This window comes from Castor canadensis, chromosome 4 (genome assembly GCF_047511655.1).
Source record: "Castor canadensis chromosome 4, mCasCan1.hap1v2, whole genome shotgun sequence".
Lineage (NCBI taxonomy): Eukaryota > Metazoa > Chordata > Mammalia > Rodentia > Castoridae > Castor > Castor canadensis.
In genome coordinates this window covers 11,605,086-11,623,678 of record NC_133389.1, presented here as the reverse complement: position 1 = coordinate 11,623,678, position 18,593 = coordinate 11,605,086, and the positions used below count along the sequence as shown (strand labels likewise).

The 18,593-nt window shown below is 32.3% G+C and overlaps 1 protein-coding gene across 1 annotated transcript in view; it reads right to left on the bottom strand.

The window, feature by feature from the left end:
* Cdh19 (cadherin 19) overlaps positions 1-18,593 on the bottom strand; it is a 77,280-nt gene that overhangs the window by 29,218 nt on the left and 29,469 nt on the right. The window contains exons 4-8 of the mRNA XM_020153230.2: positions 16,327-16,446; positions 12,895-13,059; positions 7,284-7,468; positions 6,454-6,707; positions 603-724 (exon numbers count right to left, since the gene is read on the bottom strand). Coding sequence (XP_020008819.1) covers positions 603-724; positions 6,454-6,707; positions 7,284-7,468; positions 12,895-13,059; positions 16,327-16,446 — 846 coding nt within the window. The remainder of the gene's footprint in view (positions 1-602; positions 725-6,453; positions 6,708-7,283; positions 7,469-12,894; positions 13,060-16,326; positions 16,447-18,593) is intronic.

Below are 18,593 nucleotides of genomic sequence, written 5' to 3'. Positions count from 1 at the left end.
ATTATTGAAATTCTATGCAAAATAAGGTATAAAAAAGGATGTATTCTAGAATATTTCTTATCCACACTTTTAATCCTTCACTAAATCTGTTAACTAAATAATGGGAGTGGTTTTGATACTCTTTCATTTTATGTTTTATCTACTCAGGCTTTCATTAATAGGAATGATTAAGTGATTAATAAACAACCCATAATAAATATAAGTTAAAAACTTGCAAAATGTCCATTTATTGTTTGTTTATTCATTTGAAAATAGATCGATAACAAAGATCTTAAGGCACAATAAATAGAGTTTAGAATTTCAGGGGCTTTTGCTTCATACCTTCTGATTTCCTCCATTTATTTTTTACATCGAATGTTATTTATTGTTTGAATTAGAAAAATGTTTGAAGGTATTTAGTGGTAATATATAGTAAGTTCTAATAGGAAAGAGTAAGTACTAATTTATAATCAAATAAAATATAATGTACATGAAGTTATACATAAAATATTTAACTCTAATTCCAATAACATTTAAAAATGCTCTTCCTCTTATGTTTGCAAATTATGTTGTGGTTTACAAAAGGTAATGAGTAACTGTGTGCTTCCCAAATGAGTACTTACATGTCTCTGTGGCTGTGACACTGAGGTTGTACCAGGCACAAACCTCCCTGTCCAGTGGGTAAGTGGCAATTATCGTGCCATTGTCATTGATACTGAATACTTTGCTTCCAATAACAGAATATCTGAAGCAAAAGGAAAGCACTCTTTAGTGTTATTATTATCTTTATATAACAATAATATATAACACTCTTTTTAAGCCATGGCAGTGTATTAAAGGCAGTTCTGTATAGTTAATGCAATAATAAACCATTTTTAAAAATAATGCATTCACTTCTCATATTCGGCTCAACAGAGATATTAAAACTGGTTTCAGATTTAAGCTGATGAAGATTAAAAATCTAAATAAATGTCACTCATTCTCATATTCCATAGAGAATTTTTTTTGTGTGTGGTACTTGAACCATGACAGAATTTTAATAGATGGCTGACTTGCTTGAAAAGAAATGTCAAAAGCTGCTTGTGAAATGAAGAGAGGAAAAAATAAGTCATGGAAAATTGTGAAAAGGTTGTGAGCCTTTTCTTTTGCACCTTAAATCAGACACCTGCTGATCTCTCTCCTATACCGTATGTTTTGCTTGCTACTCAGTACATTGTATTACAATTTCTTGACTAATGACACATGTGAAGTGTTCGATAATTAAACATTTTATGAAATAAATAGTATTTTAGATTTCAGTTTAGATTTGCTATACTTCATTTTAGGTTATACATATTGATTCATACATGCACATATATATTTATCATGCAACACACACACACACACACACACACACACATACACACACAGTCATGCCTGGAAGGTAGCTGGAATACAAAAATTCCCTCTTCCAAAAGTCTGAAAAATGATTTCAAATCTACAATGAAAGAAGACTTTGAAGCACTCAGCAAGTTTCACTGACTTGTAAATGATTAATGCTAAAAATTAAGGAACAGTAATAACTAAAGTTCAGTGATAGCTTCTCATTGCACACAGGTTCATGAAAACTTTTATGAGACATCAATGAGATTTGCCCTAATCATAGCAAAGATGAGACTATTTTAATCTTGAATTGTCAGGCTTCTAAATATATTATACTAATTTGTAGTTTGGTGTTCAAGAAAAGATTAAAATATAGATTAAAGAGAATGAAGATTTACAGGAGTTCAGTTTTAAATATATCCAGTTTTAAACATTTGGAAGCATTTTATTTAAATATCCACAAGTGGTTGCATTTCCCACTGAATAGATTTGTTGGCAAAATTATGCAGTATTGTAATTGGTGCAATTTTGCATTAAACATTTAATACTATTTCTGTGAGGCACCATTCTATAAAAACCTTTAAAATCTTGGTAAGAAATTACACTTGGGAAAAGTGAAATAGAAATAAAACTGGATATAGACCTCCTGAAAGATTAGATGAGGGATAAATTATTTGTAATATATATTATTTGCATTACTCTTTTGCAGAACTCATTTTGGTCATGTGACTCTTACTCATTCTTTCCACTTGCTCTGCCTTGACAAGAGGAAATCTGCTTGGTCCTGACTTAACTATCATCACACATACACGCACATTTTTACAATTCTTAAAAATTAAGAAATAGACTAGAAAATTAATCAACAGTAGACAATCATGTTATTTGGATTTGTACCTTCACCCCCTCAACCAAAACTTCAGTCTTACAGAACACCTACGAAAACAGGAGAGCAATCCCTCATGTCCCTAAATTCAGATTTTTCTGTTAAAATCTTATATAAAACCATAGCATTATTATTGATTCAAAAATAATAATAAGGTAATTGCCATGATTTGATGAAGTTATCAATAAACAATTATTGGATTTCACCAGTCTTCCCACTAACATCCTTTTCCTTTTTTGTGTTTCAGTCTAGGCTTCCATACTACATCTCATTTTCATGTCTCCTTAGTCCCCAACATGCTAGGTTCCCAAAATCACTTGATTATATTTTTTCAACTTCTTTCCACTTTTCTTATGCTATGTATTTATAACACAGCAAAGTGCATTTGCAACAGGTGGAATATCCCTTTCTGGAACATCTCCATTTTTCTATCTGATATCCCTTTGTGATAGAAAGTCTTACAAATTTCGACAGGTGAAACTCAATGTATTCTCTACCTCAGTCAGTAATAACACAGAAAACTTTTGCCAACCTGTATCATCCAACTTTTTCTTTCCTTCAAAATAGAAACGAAGTGAAACTGTACCACATCTGATCTTTTTGCTTTCTTTTTTTATTCACTTCACTTTTTTGATGTTCTATGTCATTGAAATGATCGTCTTAATTTTTGGAGATTATGAATTAATCTGCTATGAATTTCCAAACATAGATCTACATGTCTATATAAGTGAATTAGTTCTCTAGGTTCACAGTGACAAAACAACACATGCTGGCTGTCTAAGAATGATAAACAGGTTCCCAGAGTGCTGAAGGCTAAAAGTCCAAAATCAAGATTCAGCTGAAACCTGTAGTGGAGAGACTTCATTCCCTTTTCTAAATTCTGGGATTTTCTTCAATTTTTGTTATGCTTTGGATAGTAAATACATCACTTCAACATCTGCCTCCACATGACTCTCTTCTCCTTGTGTGTGCCTGCTTGCTATAAGAACCCCCCATTATTCTAGATTAAGTCCTACCTCACTCCAGTGGGACTTAATCTTACCCATTTATCTTTACAACACTTGTTCCTCAAAAAAGCCACATTCAAAGGTCCTGAGTTTTAGGAGGCAACAGATATTTTTGCAAATTCAATGAAACTCATAATAGTCAGTTCTCCTTACTCTGAAGCAAATGCCTCAGAGGAGGATTTTTGGGTAATCTGGAAAGTGAATATAAAGATTTCTATAATCTTGTATTTTCCTGTCTTAATAAACTCCCTTTTTATTACTAAGCATTTTATAAATCTTTAATCTATCTCCATAGAAAATCAAATCATTAATAAGTACAGAAAGAAAACCATGTTCCTTTATTTCCAATTTATGTGCTTTATTTATTTTCTTGCTAATTGCATAGGTTAGGATTTCCAATATTGTGATATATTGGACTAGTAAAAATGCATCTTTGTCTTGTGCTCAGTTCAGGTGAAAATCAGTCAGTTATCATTAAGTATAATATTAAGTGTACATTTTTTGTAGATAACTTTCTGGTTAAGAATCTTTAGTTCTATTGATACTGTGCTGATAGTTCTATTTTGAATTAATTTTAAATATTGTCAAATGCTTTTCTCATTTGTAAACATCATATAATTTTTTCCTATTTAAACCTGCTAATATGTCAAATTATATTGAAATATTTTGTGTGGAAGGGTACCCCTCCATTCATAGGAGGCAGCCTGTGGAAGAGAAAGAAGAATCTTTCCACAAAAAACTGCAGTTGCTATTGGTCTGTCAAAATTTTTGTATCTTGTTCATGAAAGATATTGACTTGTAGTTTTCCTTACTTGTAATATATGGTTGAATTCATAATGAACATTTTTTCCCTGGAATATTTTTTCATTTATTGAAAATTTTAAACTGGGCATGTGTCTTTATAAATATTTACGGTTTTGCTTTTATGTATATGCATGTATGTTAATATGTGTGTGTGTGTGTGATTAATGAGGCTATCTTTCGAAATAAATTTTGGTGGTTTCTCTCAAGCAAATTGACTTGAACATATGGCCATGGAGTTGTTCATAGAATTGCAAGCAATCTTTTGACATCAGTATGATTAATATTTATGTGTTGTTATACTTCTGATAACATTAATTTTTGTTCTCTTTTTCTTTCTTGTCATCCTTTTGTCTGTAAAGTCATTAACCACTTTTATGCATGTTGCTGGTGTTTTGAAATTCCCAGGTTTGCATTGCACCTTGCTATTGTTGTTAATTTCATTGCTTCTGCTATAATCATTTTATTTTCTTTTTTATGCTTGCTTTGGTTTTAAACTTACACTTTTTACAACAGAAATGAATATACCATTTTTGTTATACTCAGAAAATACTTCAGAATTAGATTATATGTTCAGGTCAAAAGGAAACTTCAATAAGATTCAGAGATTATTTCCTATATAGAAAGTTTAAATAATTTGGCAATTGTCTTAGTTCACATCATTAAAGGATATTACTATAGTTTTGGTGTCTCATAAACCTCAATTCATTTCTTGCCTCTCACAAAACTTCTTTGTATTTGGCTGTATCTTACATCTTTCACTCATATATACAGAGAATTTTTATGCAATGGACATTTAATTCTCAATTTTGTTTTAAAAACACTTAAAAAATATAAGCTTCATAAATATCATTATATAGCATTAATAATATTTCATTCCCTTTAAACATATAACTAAGATTAATTTCCCAATATTTATAATTAAAAATGATAGCATATTGAATATCTTCATTTAATTTTGTTTAAAAATCAAGTATTTTAGTATTCACAGAAAAACAACAGGTTGGTACATATTACTTTTTAAAATTAAACAATTGATTTATTGGATTATGATTAAATATATGTTTATGTACATATATACATACATCCACACTGGATTTTAATTAAGTATATATACTGGTTTATACTGGAAGATATATATGTATATATATACACATATACATATATATATATGTATACGTATGCATATCTCTCTATATATGTACATTTACACATTGAAAGGCAGTATGTTATGAAAAAGGATTACAATTGAAAAGGGCATCCTTTTATATCAAGAATATAACAGAGTCCCATTTGAGCATGGTGGTACACATGTGTGATCCCAGTAACTCAGGAGGCAGAGAAAGGAGGCTTGAGGGTTCAAGGCCAGGCTGGGCAAAGTTAGTGAGACCCTACTTCAATAATACAAAATACAATTAACAGTATGGGACATGACGCAAAAAGTAGAATATTTGCCTACCATGCACAAGCACATGTGCTCAATTTCCATTACCAAATACACACAAAAGAAAAAGAGGAAAGAAAAGAAACAAAGTAATAGACCCCCCTCAGTATATCAGTCACTCCTTTAAAGAACTAAACAGCAAGCAGCTTCTTAATCAATGTTTGAAAGTTTACATAATTCTCTGTATTATGGGTTGTGGAAAGGAAAGGAAGTGAGCAAGGAAAGATGGTGAAAAGAAATCATAAAAATTTTGTTTCCATGTCTGCTCAAACTACAACTGATAATTTGGAGGACTAAAAGAAATCATAGCATGCTAACTAAAATAGACTCTTCTTCATATACATATACAAAATAAAAGGATAAAATCTCTTGCAATTGCCCTAAGTGGCATGGGGAGGAATTTGCATGGTGGGGGATGTTGGGGCAATCTAAACAATGTATTATTTGGAACTGTCACAATGACATTCAACAAATATAATAAAAATGGAAAAAACAAAATAGATTTCTTTTAATAGGGAGCAGATATTGGTTTGGTGGCAACACAGAAATTTACCTATAAACACCTATACTTTTATTACTTTTATTCCTTTTTACTTTTAAAAGTTTCTTCAATTTTCTGAACATTATTACACTTAAAAAGTATTTAAATGGACCAGCATGTTGTAGTTCTGACTTGGTATAAATAAAGAATCCTTTTCCCTCACCTCCATACCATGATTAAGAGAGAGTGGGTGGCCCTGAATTTTAGTTGCAGATTGTCCTTTTCTTACATGCATGCCGTCACCTGTTGTAAGGCATCTTAATGGACAATGAGGCTCTCTATTGCTACTTGTTTGCTTTATTGGTATAAATTCACTAATTGTAATGCCAAATGCAGATTAGACATACCCTTTTCTTAACATTTCAATGGAGCTTTATTGGCATGCTAATCTGTGTCTACTCATTTATCAATGCAAAGCAAATTTTTTTAGACTCACCTAATAGGAGAATTCCTTTGATCTGGGTCTGTGGCAGACACTATGCCTACGAATGATCCCTGTGGGTTTTCTTCAAATATTTCCAACACATAATACGAGAGCTGGAAAACAGGAGGCTCATCTTCATCTTCCACTTGGACTTTAATGAAAGTACTGGAGGCGTCTTCATGATATTTCAGGAGCTGCTCATCAACATGGAAGTTTTGAACTCTGGCTCTAACACCATAATGACTCTGGTGCTCGAAATCTACTTTCTACAAAGAAAGGCAGTGTGCACAGACCAAATAGCTTAAGTAATTCAAAGCATTAATTAGAAAAAAAATCTATGTTAAATTGTCATTTATTTTTCAGTTAGATTTAACTTTTTATAAAATAAAAAGTAAATAATAATAATAATATAATGGCATTAATCTGATAATAGAATTAATCAGTCATTATAAAATTAATCAGTCATTATAAAATTGTATTTTGTCACATATCTTTATTATAAGGTGGTTTATGATAATGATATTTTATTTTAAGATTAAAATTGTATTTTGGGTATCATAAATGTCTCATGGAATTCAGAATTAATTTTCTGGTAGATAAGATATTTTTGAAGTAATTGTCTATCATTTGAAAATCATTTTTAACAGTTCTACCTATAATTCAAAAGGTTCTATAAAATCTGACTCTCATTTCTAAACTAATTTTCTCCCTAAGTCATAAATAATGAATTCATACTTCAATTACTTAATGAAGCAAAATGCTAATCAGTCACACAAAATAATTACTTGTATATCATTTGATTTTGTACTCCTCTGCAAAGCAGATAATGTTAATATACTTACCTTTTTTAATGTAATTATTCCTTCTTGGGTCCCATTATTGGTAATTATGTCAAATGCCTGGGAATCATCACCTTCAATGCTATAAACCATTTGTGCATTCTCTCCTATGTCACTGTCATATGCCAAAATTCTTCCTATAGATGTCCCAATGGGTGCAGATTCAGAGACATTTAAGCGGTAAAAGCCTTTAAAAAAAATTCCAGATATTTTGGATACTTTGTATAAGATACTCCCAATTCCAGCAACTTTTATTTATGGTCAACCAGAAAACAGATGTCTTATCCTTTAAGTTACTTGTTCTAAATATCTCTGTCTCCCTCTTTTTCTTTTAGATTGTATTGTGTGTATGTTTTGAAAGCATATCTTTATGTATATATGTAAATATATATACACATATGAGTATGTGCATATATATATCCTTTTATTTTGAAATATGAGCATTTGCCTAACATCCAACCTGAATGTTCATTTCCTCTCAAATATCTCAGTCAATCTTATCAGTAGTTTGTATAATTCCAAATTTGAACTCATATTCATGCCTCCTCAACAATAGTGATTTACCTCATTGTATTCTAGAACAATTAAATCTGATACAAAGAGATTTTTGCTTTTACTTGAATAGTCCTCGTACCTGAAGTTATCAATGAATGTAAGTGTAGGACACAGGTTGTTTGATTTGGAGCTTTAGCCATGTTGGAAAAGCCGGGAAAGATGTATCCTAAAAAGCTGACAAGTAGATGTAGAAGATAAACAACATCAGAACCAAAGATGACCTTACTGATTTGGTCATGAGAAATGATGGCAGATAAATTTAAAATACATAAGTTTAAATAAACGTTATTGAACTTTATATTTCTTTACTTTCTCAGAAGTAATTTGCATAAAACTGGTGAGGATCTCCACCATGATTAATGGAGGAAATAATCATACATGTCAATATTCTAAAGAATGAGACTTCTTAGGCTTAAAAAAGGAACACACATGATAGAATTATTTATCGAGATATTTCTTTCATTTCTAAGCTACAGCAAGTCACTTAATAGATGCATTTTGAGATTTGTACTATTTTTTTTTAACACAGGAGAAGTGTTATATAAAAGTTGCTAATATTTTACTGTTTTCTTTTTACAGTAAAAGTAATTTCACAGCTGTAGTACTTTTTTTATTGTGGAAAAATCAAAAATCATTTATTTGATTGTACAAATTAAAAATTACCAATCAATCAATCTGGAGGAAACAGATACATTGCCATAAACTTGAAAACATATGCTTAAGACTTAAGCTACTGGCTTTCAAAACTAGAAACAACCCCAACATTTCTTTCAATCAACACTGTATTCTCATTTTCCAAACATTCAAATATTATTCTTTTTTTTCAACACACTTTCTTCACAGTCTTGTTGTAGAGGCTAGGAACATGACAAGAAACAATATGTAGAACGATGCAATCCTCAGCTTATATTCTTGGAGATGAAGTAGACAATAAATAAGATACTTGTAAGTACTAATAGAGTATTGTGATGGAATGGGTTTAAATTTTTGATAGGTAGAAAGAAATTTACTATGGATGTGACTTCTGGATAAGAACTGAAGTAAGGTAATGAATATCAGAGGAATCTGATTTTCAGAGGACAAATGCTAGAGTCTAGAGTATCATGGGAACAGAGGGAGCTCAATTGAAAGGTGGTGGCTTTTTAAGAAGCAGAGTATAGAACAGTCATAGATAATGTTCAAGAGGTCATGGAAAGGGCTACATACACACAGGTAATTTAAGAACATTAGGACCAATTAGTTTATATTAAGGATTTTGGCCTTTTCCATGAATGACATGGGAAGGCATTAAAAGTAATAAGATCTGACTCACATTTTAACAAGAACTCTAAATCTGTGTTGAAATAAAGAGAAGAAGAGCAATGGTGCAAGCAGAGAAACTAGAAAAGAGTCAAGTGCAATAATAAAGACAAATTACATTAGTGGCATGAACCACTTTGTAGGATTGGAGGAGGTGGGAAACATTCACTTTTCTTAAAGGCAGAAACAATGGGATCTTCAATGATTGAATATTTGGTATAAGAAAGAGAAGAGGACAATAAATGCCTGCCAACTCTTTAAGAAAATAATTTTCCACTGTCAGATGGTGTGTGTGTGTGTGTGTGTGTGTGTGTGTGTGTGTTATTTGCTCACAAAATCCTGAAAATCGGAGCTATCTTCAAATTTATAGGACTGGATGAGAACTGAAAATTGGTTTGGATTTTATCCAGTACAATCTGAGTTGGATAATTAATTCTTTATCCAAAATGGTGTTTGAATTGAATAAGTGAGATTTTATCTTGAGCAATGTGAAATCTAGATTTTAGTGATTGAGACATGTAAATCTATAGGAAGAAGAGGATTGGAGGAGAGGGCAAGTTAGACCAGGAACAACATAAAATCTATGTTAAATTTGAAATGTGCCTAACATATATCAATGAACATGATGAATAGGAAGTTAGATGTAAATCTGTGGAGTTTATGGGATAAGTCCAGAAAGAAGACATGTATTTAAACATTGTCAGCACAGAGGTGATATTTAAAGCCATGAAGTTGAATTAGAGTATGTACAGTAGAAAGGAAGACAAGGTTAAAAGCTGTATCCCAGACATATACTGAAGTTTAAAATATGTACAAAAGCAGAACAAGTAAAGACCAAGAAAATGTGGCTACTAAAATGCAACAGAAATCTAACTATGTTGTTGTATTGAGTGTTCCAAGCAATGCATGATCCACTATGTCAAATCACATTGAGTTATCAAATTGTATGGGAACTAAGAATTGAAATTGGATTTGGTTAGTCTATGTTACTGATAGAAATTAACACATCAGTTTGTTCAAGTGGTGTGGGTGAAACCCAAATGGGACAGGTTTCAAAGGTTTGAGGAAGAAATACTATCTAGCAAGCAAGAAAAAACAAGAACTCTTATTAACTAAATAGGGAAGTGATGCCAATATATTTTTTTAAGATGAGAGGAAATAAAAGTAAAACATGGATGATAACAGCCATGAACTAGAGGAGAAAAAAATTAGCATAAGTGAGAGGGATGCTTATATGATGCCCTTGATATGGGGAAAGAAAGAAACATAACCCAAAGCAGTGGGATAAATAAATAATGTTTAAATTGATTTGTGGGTAATGGGATTTAACAAGGGAAAACCATGTGACAAGAGTAAATAAGTAGGCATTATGTTTATCCACATTCAAGTTTAACTGAAGGAAATAATGTAAGGTTGGAAAAATCAAAAAAGAAGTGAAGAAAAGTAGAAAAGTTTCAAGAAATTTTGACTCAAGAATATTTCTAAAGAATTGTACCTCCCAGAGCCTTCTACTTGCCTTTCACAGTTATATCCATAAAAATAAGACTCAATTTACTCACTTTACCTAGCCATTATTTTTCTACACATTATTTGCCAATCACAGTCTGGGTATTTATATTGCACGTAGGAAGCCATATTCATATTGTGAAGATTGACATACCCCTCACATATTTTACACATGGAGACAAAATTACAAACTATTGGCCCATGGACTGCATTCCCTCCAAAGAAAAAGTATTTTATTGACCCATAAAACAATTGAATTGTTTTTTAAACTTAAAAGGGTAAAGCAGAAATAAAAATCATATTTGTGATATAGTCAAGTATTGGTTATCAATGGGGCTGTTTGGGGAAATGTGCCCTTCCAGCTGTAGCTGTGTAAACATCATAGACTGAACTTACACAAATCTACATACTTTGATTATATAGTAAAGTCTATTGCTCCTAATCTATAAACCTATACAGCAAATTATTCTTCTGAATACTATAGGAAAATGTAAAAAGTGGTATTTGCATATCCAAACATAGAAAAGATACAGTAAAATATTAAGTGATAAGAATTATTAGCTTCATTTTAATCTGATGGACCATTGTTATATATCGTGTTCATTTTTGACCAAAATATCATGAGGTTGGCTTACTATTTTTCTTGATAAGTCAGCATATATGAAAACCCTGAATTTAGCAAGAGTGACAAAACTAAATATTGTCTACATTACTTAATTGTGCATTTATGTATGTGCATAAACTTGAATGGACATTCCCAAGCATGCATTCCTAACGAAAGATGAATCCAGATATGAAAGAAAATTTATATGATGTCAACTTTCTCTGGTTATCCACAGACTATTCTATGAAAAGAAAATCAGCAAAAGTAATATTTCACTTGAGTCCTCACAAGGACTGATTTCTCTTGACTTTGAAGAATGGGGCAAGGCATAGAGGAAAAGGTAGAAGAAAAGGCAGTTAAGAAATAGTTTTGTCTGTACATCAATAATCAGCATCTAGGAAATCACGCTATGGTGGAATGCACATGCATTTTATATGTGCATAAAATCTGTTACTTCCCTTATTCCATACTTATAAAAATTTCCTCATAATTGCTCATGCTTTCTAGAAACGTTTATATAAATGCCTTTCTGTAGCTCTGATAGAATATCTTGAAAAAGACATTCCCTAAAACAGAAGTTACATGTTAATTAACTTATACTTATTAATTAAATAGTCAGGGTCTATGTGGAGCATTCTTGCTATAAGAATAAAAGATAAAAATAGTACATTTTAAATATTTTGTATGTGAGCAGAATGATCCCACAAAGATATCTATGTTCTCATTTTCCTGATTCCATGAATATGTTATTTAAAGAGACAACAGTAGGCTGGGTGCTGGTGGCTTACTCCTGTAATCTAGCTACTCAGGAGGCAGAGATCAGGAGGGTCACAGTTTGAAGCCAGCCTTGGCAAATAGTACATGAGACCCTATCTCAAAAGTACTCAACACTAAAAAGGCCTGATGGAGTGACTCACGTAGTACACAGCTGCCTAGCAAGTGTCAGGCTTTGAATTTAAACTTCAGTACCACCAAAGAGAAAGGAGAGAGAGACAGACAGAGAGAGAGAAAGAGAGAGGAGAGAGAGAAGGAAATAAATTTGCAGTTATGATTTAAAGTTGACAACCAGCTGATTTGAGATTGGGAGATTAGCCTAGTTTATCCAAGTGGGATGAATCTAGTCCAATGAGTCCTTAAAAGTAGAAAGAGGAAAAAGTATTGGTCAGACAGATGTCTGTGTGAGAAAAATACCATACCTCTGTCTGCTTCGGGAGTGTGGCTATGTCAAGAGTCAGCAGAAAGCTCTAGGAGGTAAGGGTGCCCACTAGCTAACAGCCATCAAGGAAACAGACCCTTTCAGAAACAAATAACTGAATTATACTAATACTCAACAAGTGGTTGATGAAAGAAGCACAGTCTTAAAGAATAGTAAATGAGATCCATGTTAAACATTTTGAAGATAACCAATTTGTTTTTAGTATGAAGTTTGTAACAATTTATTATAATAGCAATAGAACACCAGCACAGTACTCCTGCATTTCTATTTGAATTTTGAAACTAATGCAAATAGCTTCATCTTAGAAAAATTATGAAATTTATTTTATGTAATTTCTGAGATAATATATCTGCTTTTAGAATGCAAACATTAGTATAAGTACCTATGCAACACATATTTACACTCTAATGAAATTCAGTTTATTTTCTACTTACTTTCTTTAAATATAGGCTTATTATCATTAATATCTGAAAGTTTAATTAATACACTTGTTGTTCCAGACAGTGCTCCAGGCTGGCCGATCATATCTTTGGCTTGAACAATTACCCAGTACTCATCTTGCAGTTCTCTATCCATTTCGGAAGATATTCTGATGACTCCTTTAAAAGTGTAATAAAATTCCAATTATTATTTCATTATTAACCATGACATCTTCATAGTTAATTTTTAAGGATCCTACTGTATAATCCATTTTTTGCTACATGTTGAGTTATTACAAGGTACCAGAGACACTGCCATAGAGAACGATAGCAATACAGTCTAAATTGGTCATCACAATAATAAGAACATTGATAGGTCACTAATAAAATATTACAGAAAGTAGCATCCAGTTGGTTTAAGACCTTCAACTTTTTCCCATCTTTGGAGAATTTCTCATTCATTTCCTCCATAACTTGAATGCTCCTATAGTTTCTCTTCCTCTTAGACATAGGCTCAGTTGAGTATTCTGCTTTCAGTGAACTTTGCATTGACCATACTTTAAATTTGTCCTCACTTTCTTTGTCCTATTGGGGCACTTTTGTTTAACTTTAAAATTATTCACACATTAAATGTATGTAATTGCTAAAATCAACATTTAAAATCTACCTGTAAGTCCATGTTTCTGTTTTGGTTTTTTGTTGTTGTTGTTACCATTGTTATTATTTTCTTTTTTTTATTGTTTTATTATTCATATGTGCATCACTTTCAACATGAAAACACAACCTATTAGAACCTATGGGAGAGGAAAGTTTATAGCCATGAGTGCATAAAATAAATGACCCAATACTACATCTCAAACTCCTAGAAAAATCAAAACAAGCAAAACCCAAAACAAGCAAAAAGAGAGAAATAATAAAAATAAGGGCTCAAATTAATGAAATAAAGACCAAAACACCATACAAAGAATCAACAAAACAAAAAGCTTGTTCTTTGAAAAAATAAACAAGATTGAAGACCCTTGGCAAATCTGACTAAAATGAGGAAAAAAACGCAAATCAGTAAAATCAGAAACGCAAAAGAGGAGGTAACAAAAAACACCACGGAAATCCAGGGAATCATCAGAGACTACTTTGAGAACCTATATTCTAATAAATTTGAAAATCTTGAAAAAATGGACAAATTTCTAGATACTTATGACCATCCAAAATTGAACCAAGAGGATATAAACCAATTAAAAAGATCTATAACATGAAATGAAACTGAAGCAGCAATAGTCTTCCAAAAAAGAAAAGTCCAGGACCTAATGGATTCTCTGCTGAATTCTATCAGACCTTTAAAGAAAAACTAATACCAACTATCCTTAAACTTTTCCATGAACTAGAAAGAGAAGCAATACTGCCTAACTCATTCTGTGAAGCCAATACTACACTCATCTCAAAACCAGACAAAGACACATCCATAAAGCAGAACTATAGGTCAAACTTCTTAATGAACATCGATACAAAAATCCTCAATAAAAAAATGACAAGCCTAATCCAACAATGTATCAGAAAGATCATTCACCATGACCAAGTCAGTTTCATCCCAGGGATTCAGGGGTGGTTCAACATACTCAAATCTATAAATGTAATACAGCACATTAATAGAAGACAAAAACCACATGATCATCTCAACAGATGCAGAAAAAGCCTTTGATAAGATTTAACACCAATTCATGAAAAAAGCTCTAATTAAACTAGGATTAGAAGGAATGTACCTCAACATTATAAAGGCTATATATGACAAACTTATAGCCAACATCATACTTAATGGAGCAAAACTGAAACCACTTCCCCTAAAATCAGGAAGGAGACAAGGGTGTCCACTCTCCTAGGGATATACCCAAAAGACTGTGACACAGGTTACTCCAAAGGCAACTGCACACCCATGTTTATTGCAGCGCTATTCACAATAGACAAGTTATGGAAACAGTCAAGATGCCCCACTAAACAAATGGATTAAGAAAATGTGGTATTTATACACAATGGAATTTTACTCAGACATGAAGAAGAATAAAATCTCATCATTTGCAAGTAAATGGATGGAACTGGAGAACTTCATCTTAAATGAAGCTAGCCAGGCTCAGAAGCCCCCAAATCAAATGTTCTCCTTCATATGTGGATTTTAGACCTAAAATAAATGCACTAATACTATTGGACATGGATCACACGCTAAGGGGAGAATGCATACAGGAGTAATAGGGAAAGGTAAGAAACCAAGAAACCCATAATTTGAAAGTGTTTGATATGCCCACTGTAAAGGAGCTAACACAGTAATTTTAAACTGACAGAGGTCACTATGGGACAGTGACCAGGAAGTAGTGAAGAGGTCAGGTAGAGATGAATCAATTCGGGTTGTAAAACACATGTGCATAGAAGCAATGCTGGGAATCTCTCTGTACAGCTATCCTTATCTCAAGTAGCAAAAATGCTATGTCTTTCTTATTATGCTTATGTGTTCTGTTCAGAAGGTAACACCCACGCACAGGAAATCAATGTGAGTCAATGCCCTGTATAGCTATCCTTATCTCAACCAGCAAAAACCCTTGTTCCTTCCTATTATTGCTTATACTCTCTCTTCAACAAAATTAGAAATAAGGGCAAAATAGTTTCTGCTGGGTACTGGGGGGGGGAGCGGGAGGGGGTGGAGTGGGTGGTAAGGGAGGGGGTGGGGGCAGGGGGGAGAAATGAACCAAGCCTTGTATGCACATATGAATAATAAAAGAAAAATTAAAAAAAAAATTAGAGAAGAGGGCAGAACAGGGTCTGCCTGTAAGCAAGGGAGGTAGGGGGGAAAAAGGAGGGGACGAGGGGCTGGGGCATCTTGGCTGTTCTATTTATTTCATAAGGCAGTCAATTGGTTAATTCAAATTGGTGAAGCAATTGTAGAAAAAGAATCAACTGCAGTATTCATAATAATTGAACATAGGTAAAGAAAAGAACTTTTCACTCGTTTGTCTCATGTCAGTTCAAACATCCAGCTTCATAACCATCTGAGTCATCTGGTCAAGTAAGCAGGTGTATATCAAGGTTGTTTAAATTTGTATTTCCTCATGCATTAATGAGATTGAGATTTTTTAACATGCTTATAGTCTTTTTATATGTAACCTTTTGTCAATTGCTTGTAAATGTCTTTCCCCCTGTTTTTAAATTGGGTTGCTGACTTTTTCATAACTGATGTATAAGAATCCTTGGATATGCTCTACCCCATATATAAATCATTTGTGATATGAATATGGAAAATCCAATCTTTCATCTTAGACTCTAGTTAAATGCTTACAAATTACAACCTATTTATTTATTGAAACATCAGGTCAACTCTTAAACATGTTTCCAAGCAGGCAATTTTGTTGACCATTTTCTGCTTTAGAGCCATGTTATATGTCCCTTTGTTTTATTTGCAAATACCTGTTGTTGGCTCTATAGAAAAATATGCTTGGCCTTGTAGTAAGCTGTACAGGAGGCGAGCATTGTTGCCACTTGCAGGATCATCAGCATCACTTGCTATCACCTGGATGACGAAAGTACCTGAGGGGGAAATACATATTAACAGGAAATTAAGACTTTGACGTATTCAAAAATAAGTTCGGCTCTCTAAAACACTCTTCGTTTGATAAGCAAGATGATTATTTAAAACAGACTCCTCATTTACCTACTTTTTCTAAATTGCACAAGTCTATCTATATTTGTATAGACAGAGGAATATAACCCTGTACAAATAGACCTAACTCGTATATGCAATAGACAATTTTAAACATGTAGACTCATAACATAATGAAGTATAACTGTTCTATATTTCATTATAATGCATAATTCATAATCTTTTTATGATGTGTTATTAGTAGGAGACAGTGAAAGGAACTTAGAAATGCTTCTTATAAAAAGCATAGCATGGTCTAGGGCTCAAATGAATTGCAGAAAGTTGAGAAATATTTTTAAATATTATTGAAATGTGCTTGAACAAGTCTCCAGTTGAAAATAAGCATGCTGCTCAAGCCCGTTTCATTCCTTTCCTACATACCTATCTTCTATGATGAATTTGAAAAAAAAGCCAAACAAAATACAGCAGGTACTGATAAGGTAAGCATTCTTATTAAATTTCAGTAACAAGCAACACAATCATATGAAATACTTGTACATTTTCTATGTATAATCAAATTTCAAAATTATTTACTTTAAAAACCTGAACTTTTAATTCATGTTTCTATAAGTATGAAATCACACATTATTAATCTTATATAAATCCACATTTATTGACATATTGTGTACTGTGTCAATAAGAATGACAACAGGAATGTCAGAAAATCAAATAGACTCTGTGGTTTCTTTAAAACTAGCTTCATAGCAATTCTCACCACAATCCAGTTTTTATAAAAACAGACAATGAAACTGTACTCCCTTCTGAACATCATTAATTGCTGAAACTTTTACAATGCCTCACAATAGTATGTATTTACTGTTATTTTGTCACAGTAGTTTTGTTATTTAACATTCATTTTAATGTATTAAATATCAATATAATAAAATAATGCTACCAAATTTATTATTAATATGACAGTAATAACCATATATCAAATTATACATTAACATAATTTTAATTAAAAAACTCTTAACCTTACTCCTTTTAATAATTATTACAGATACTCAACATGTAGGCACTTATTAATTTAGGTGTTTTCGGTACTCATCCACAGCTCAGTGGCAGTGGACTTGCCTAGCATACAGGAGGACGTGGATTCAATCTCAACAACATAAAAAAATAAATGCAATACATCCCTGCAGAAATTATGAAGAGTTACTCAAGTCAAATGGTCCAGGAACCATTAAGTTAATCAGTCAGCACTGAACTTGGCAAGGCATGTTCTTCTAACTACCTTTCTCTACACGAACTCCTTGACTTCTTTTCCTTGTTATGTCTCTGTATCAATCCTTTGCCTAGAAGTTTCCCATTGCTGGTGTCCTGGTTTAGTTTCAGTAGTCATTGTCCTAATCAAGGCATTTTTATCTGGCTATGAAAAGAAATTCTTAGCAATATAAGTTTTCAGATTTCTAAAGAATTATACAAATGAGAACCAGAAAGAACAGAAATGCATTGTCTTCCCAAGATCACCTGATACTTCTGATGGAAATACCAGTTAAAGAGTTGAGTCCTTTTCCCTACCCAGTTTTTTTCAAGTACAGTTTAACGTACTTCTAACCATTAACACCATTTCAAAGTCTGAATATATTATTCCTTTGCTCTCTATTAAATGGAAAACCTAACATAGTGTACATTTCCTAGTGTAGAAAATAAAAAATGTCAAATCTTAAGAAATGTAATTGTAGTAAAACAGTATGATATTGTAAATGTCCGGAATCCCTCCCTAGTGTTAACTTAGTAAGGAATTTTATTTCTGGGAAAATATTTGTGGTTCTCTATTATGAGCCTTGTGGTACTTTTAAAATTAGATGCCAAGCTGATAAAAACAAGACACTTCAACAGTGTTCGGAGAGCGTCATTGCTTGATTACAACCATCAGTGGGGAGTCTTTACTCACATTTCCTGCATGGGGAGCAGGAAATGTTTCTCCTTTTTCCATCTCTTCACATTTTTATGCTGTTTCATTAAATTCCTCTCTTAATACTATTACTATTAATAGTAATAATAAAATAATTACTATTATTTTTGCTACAAA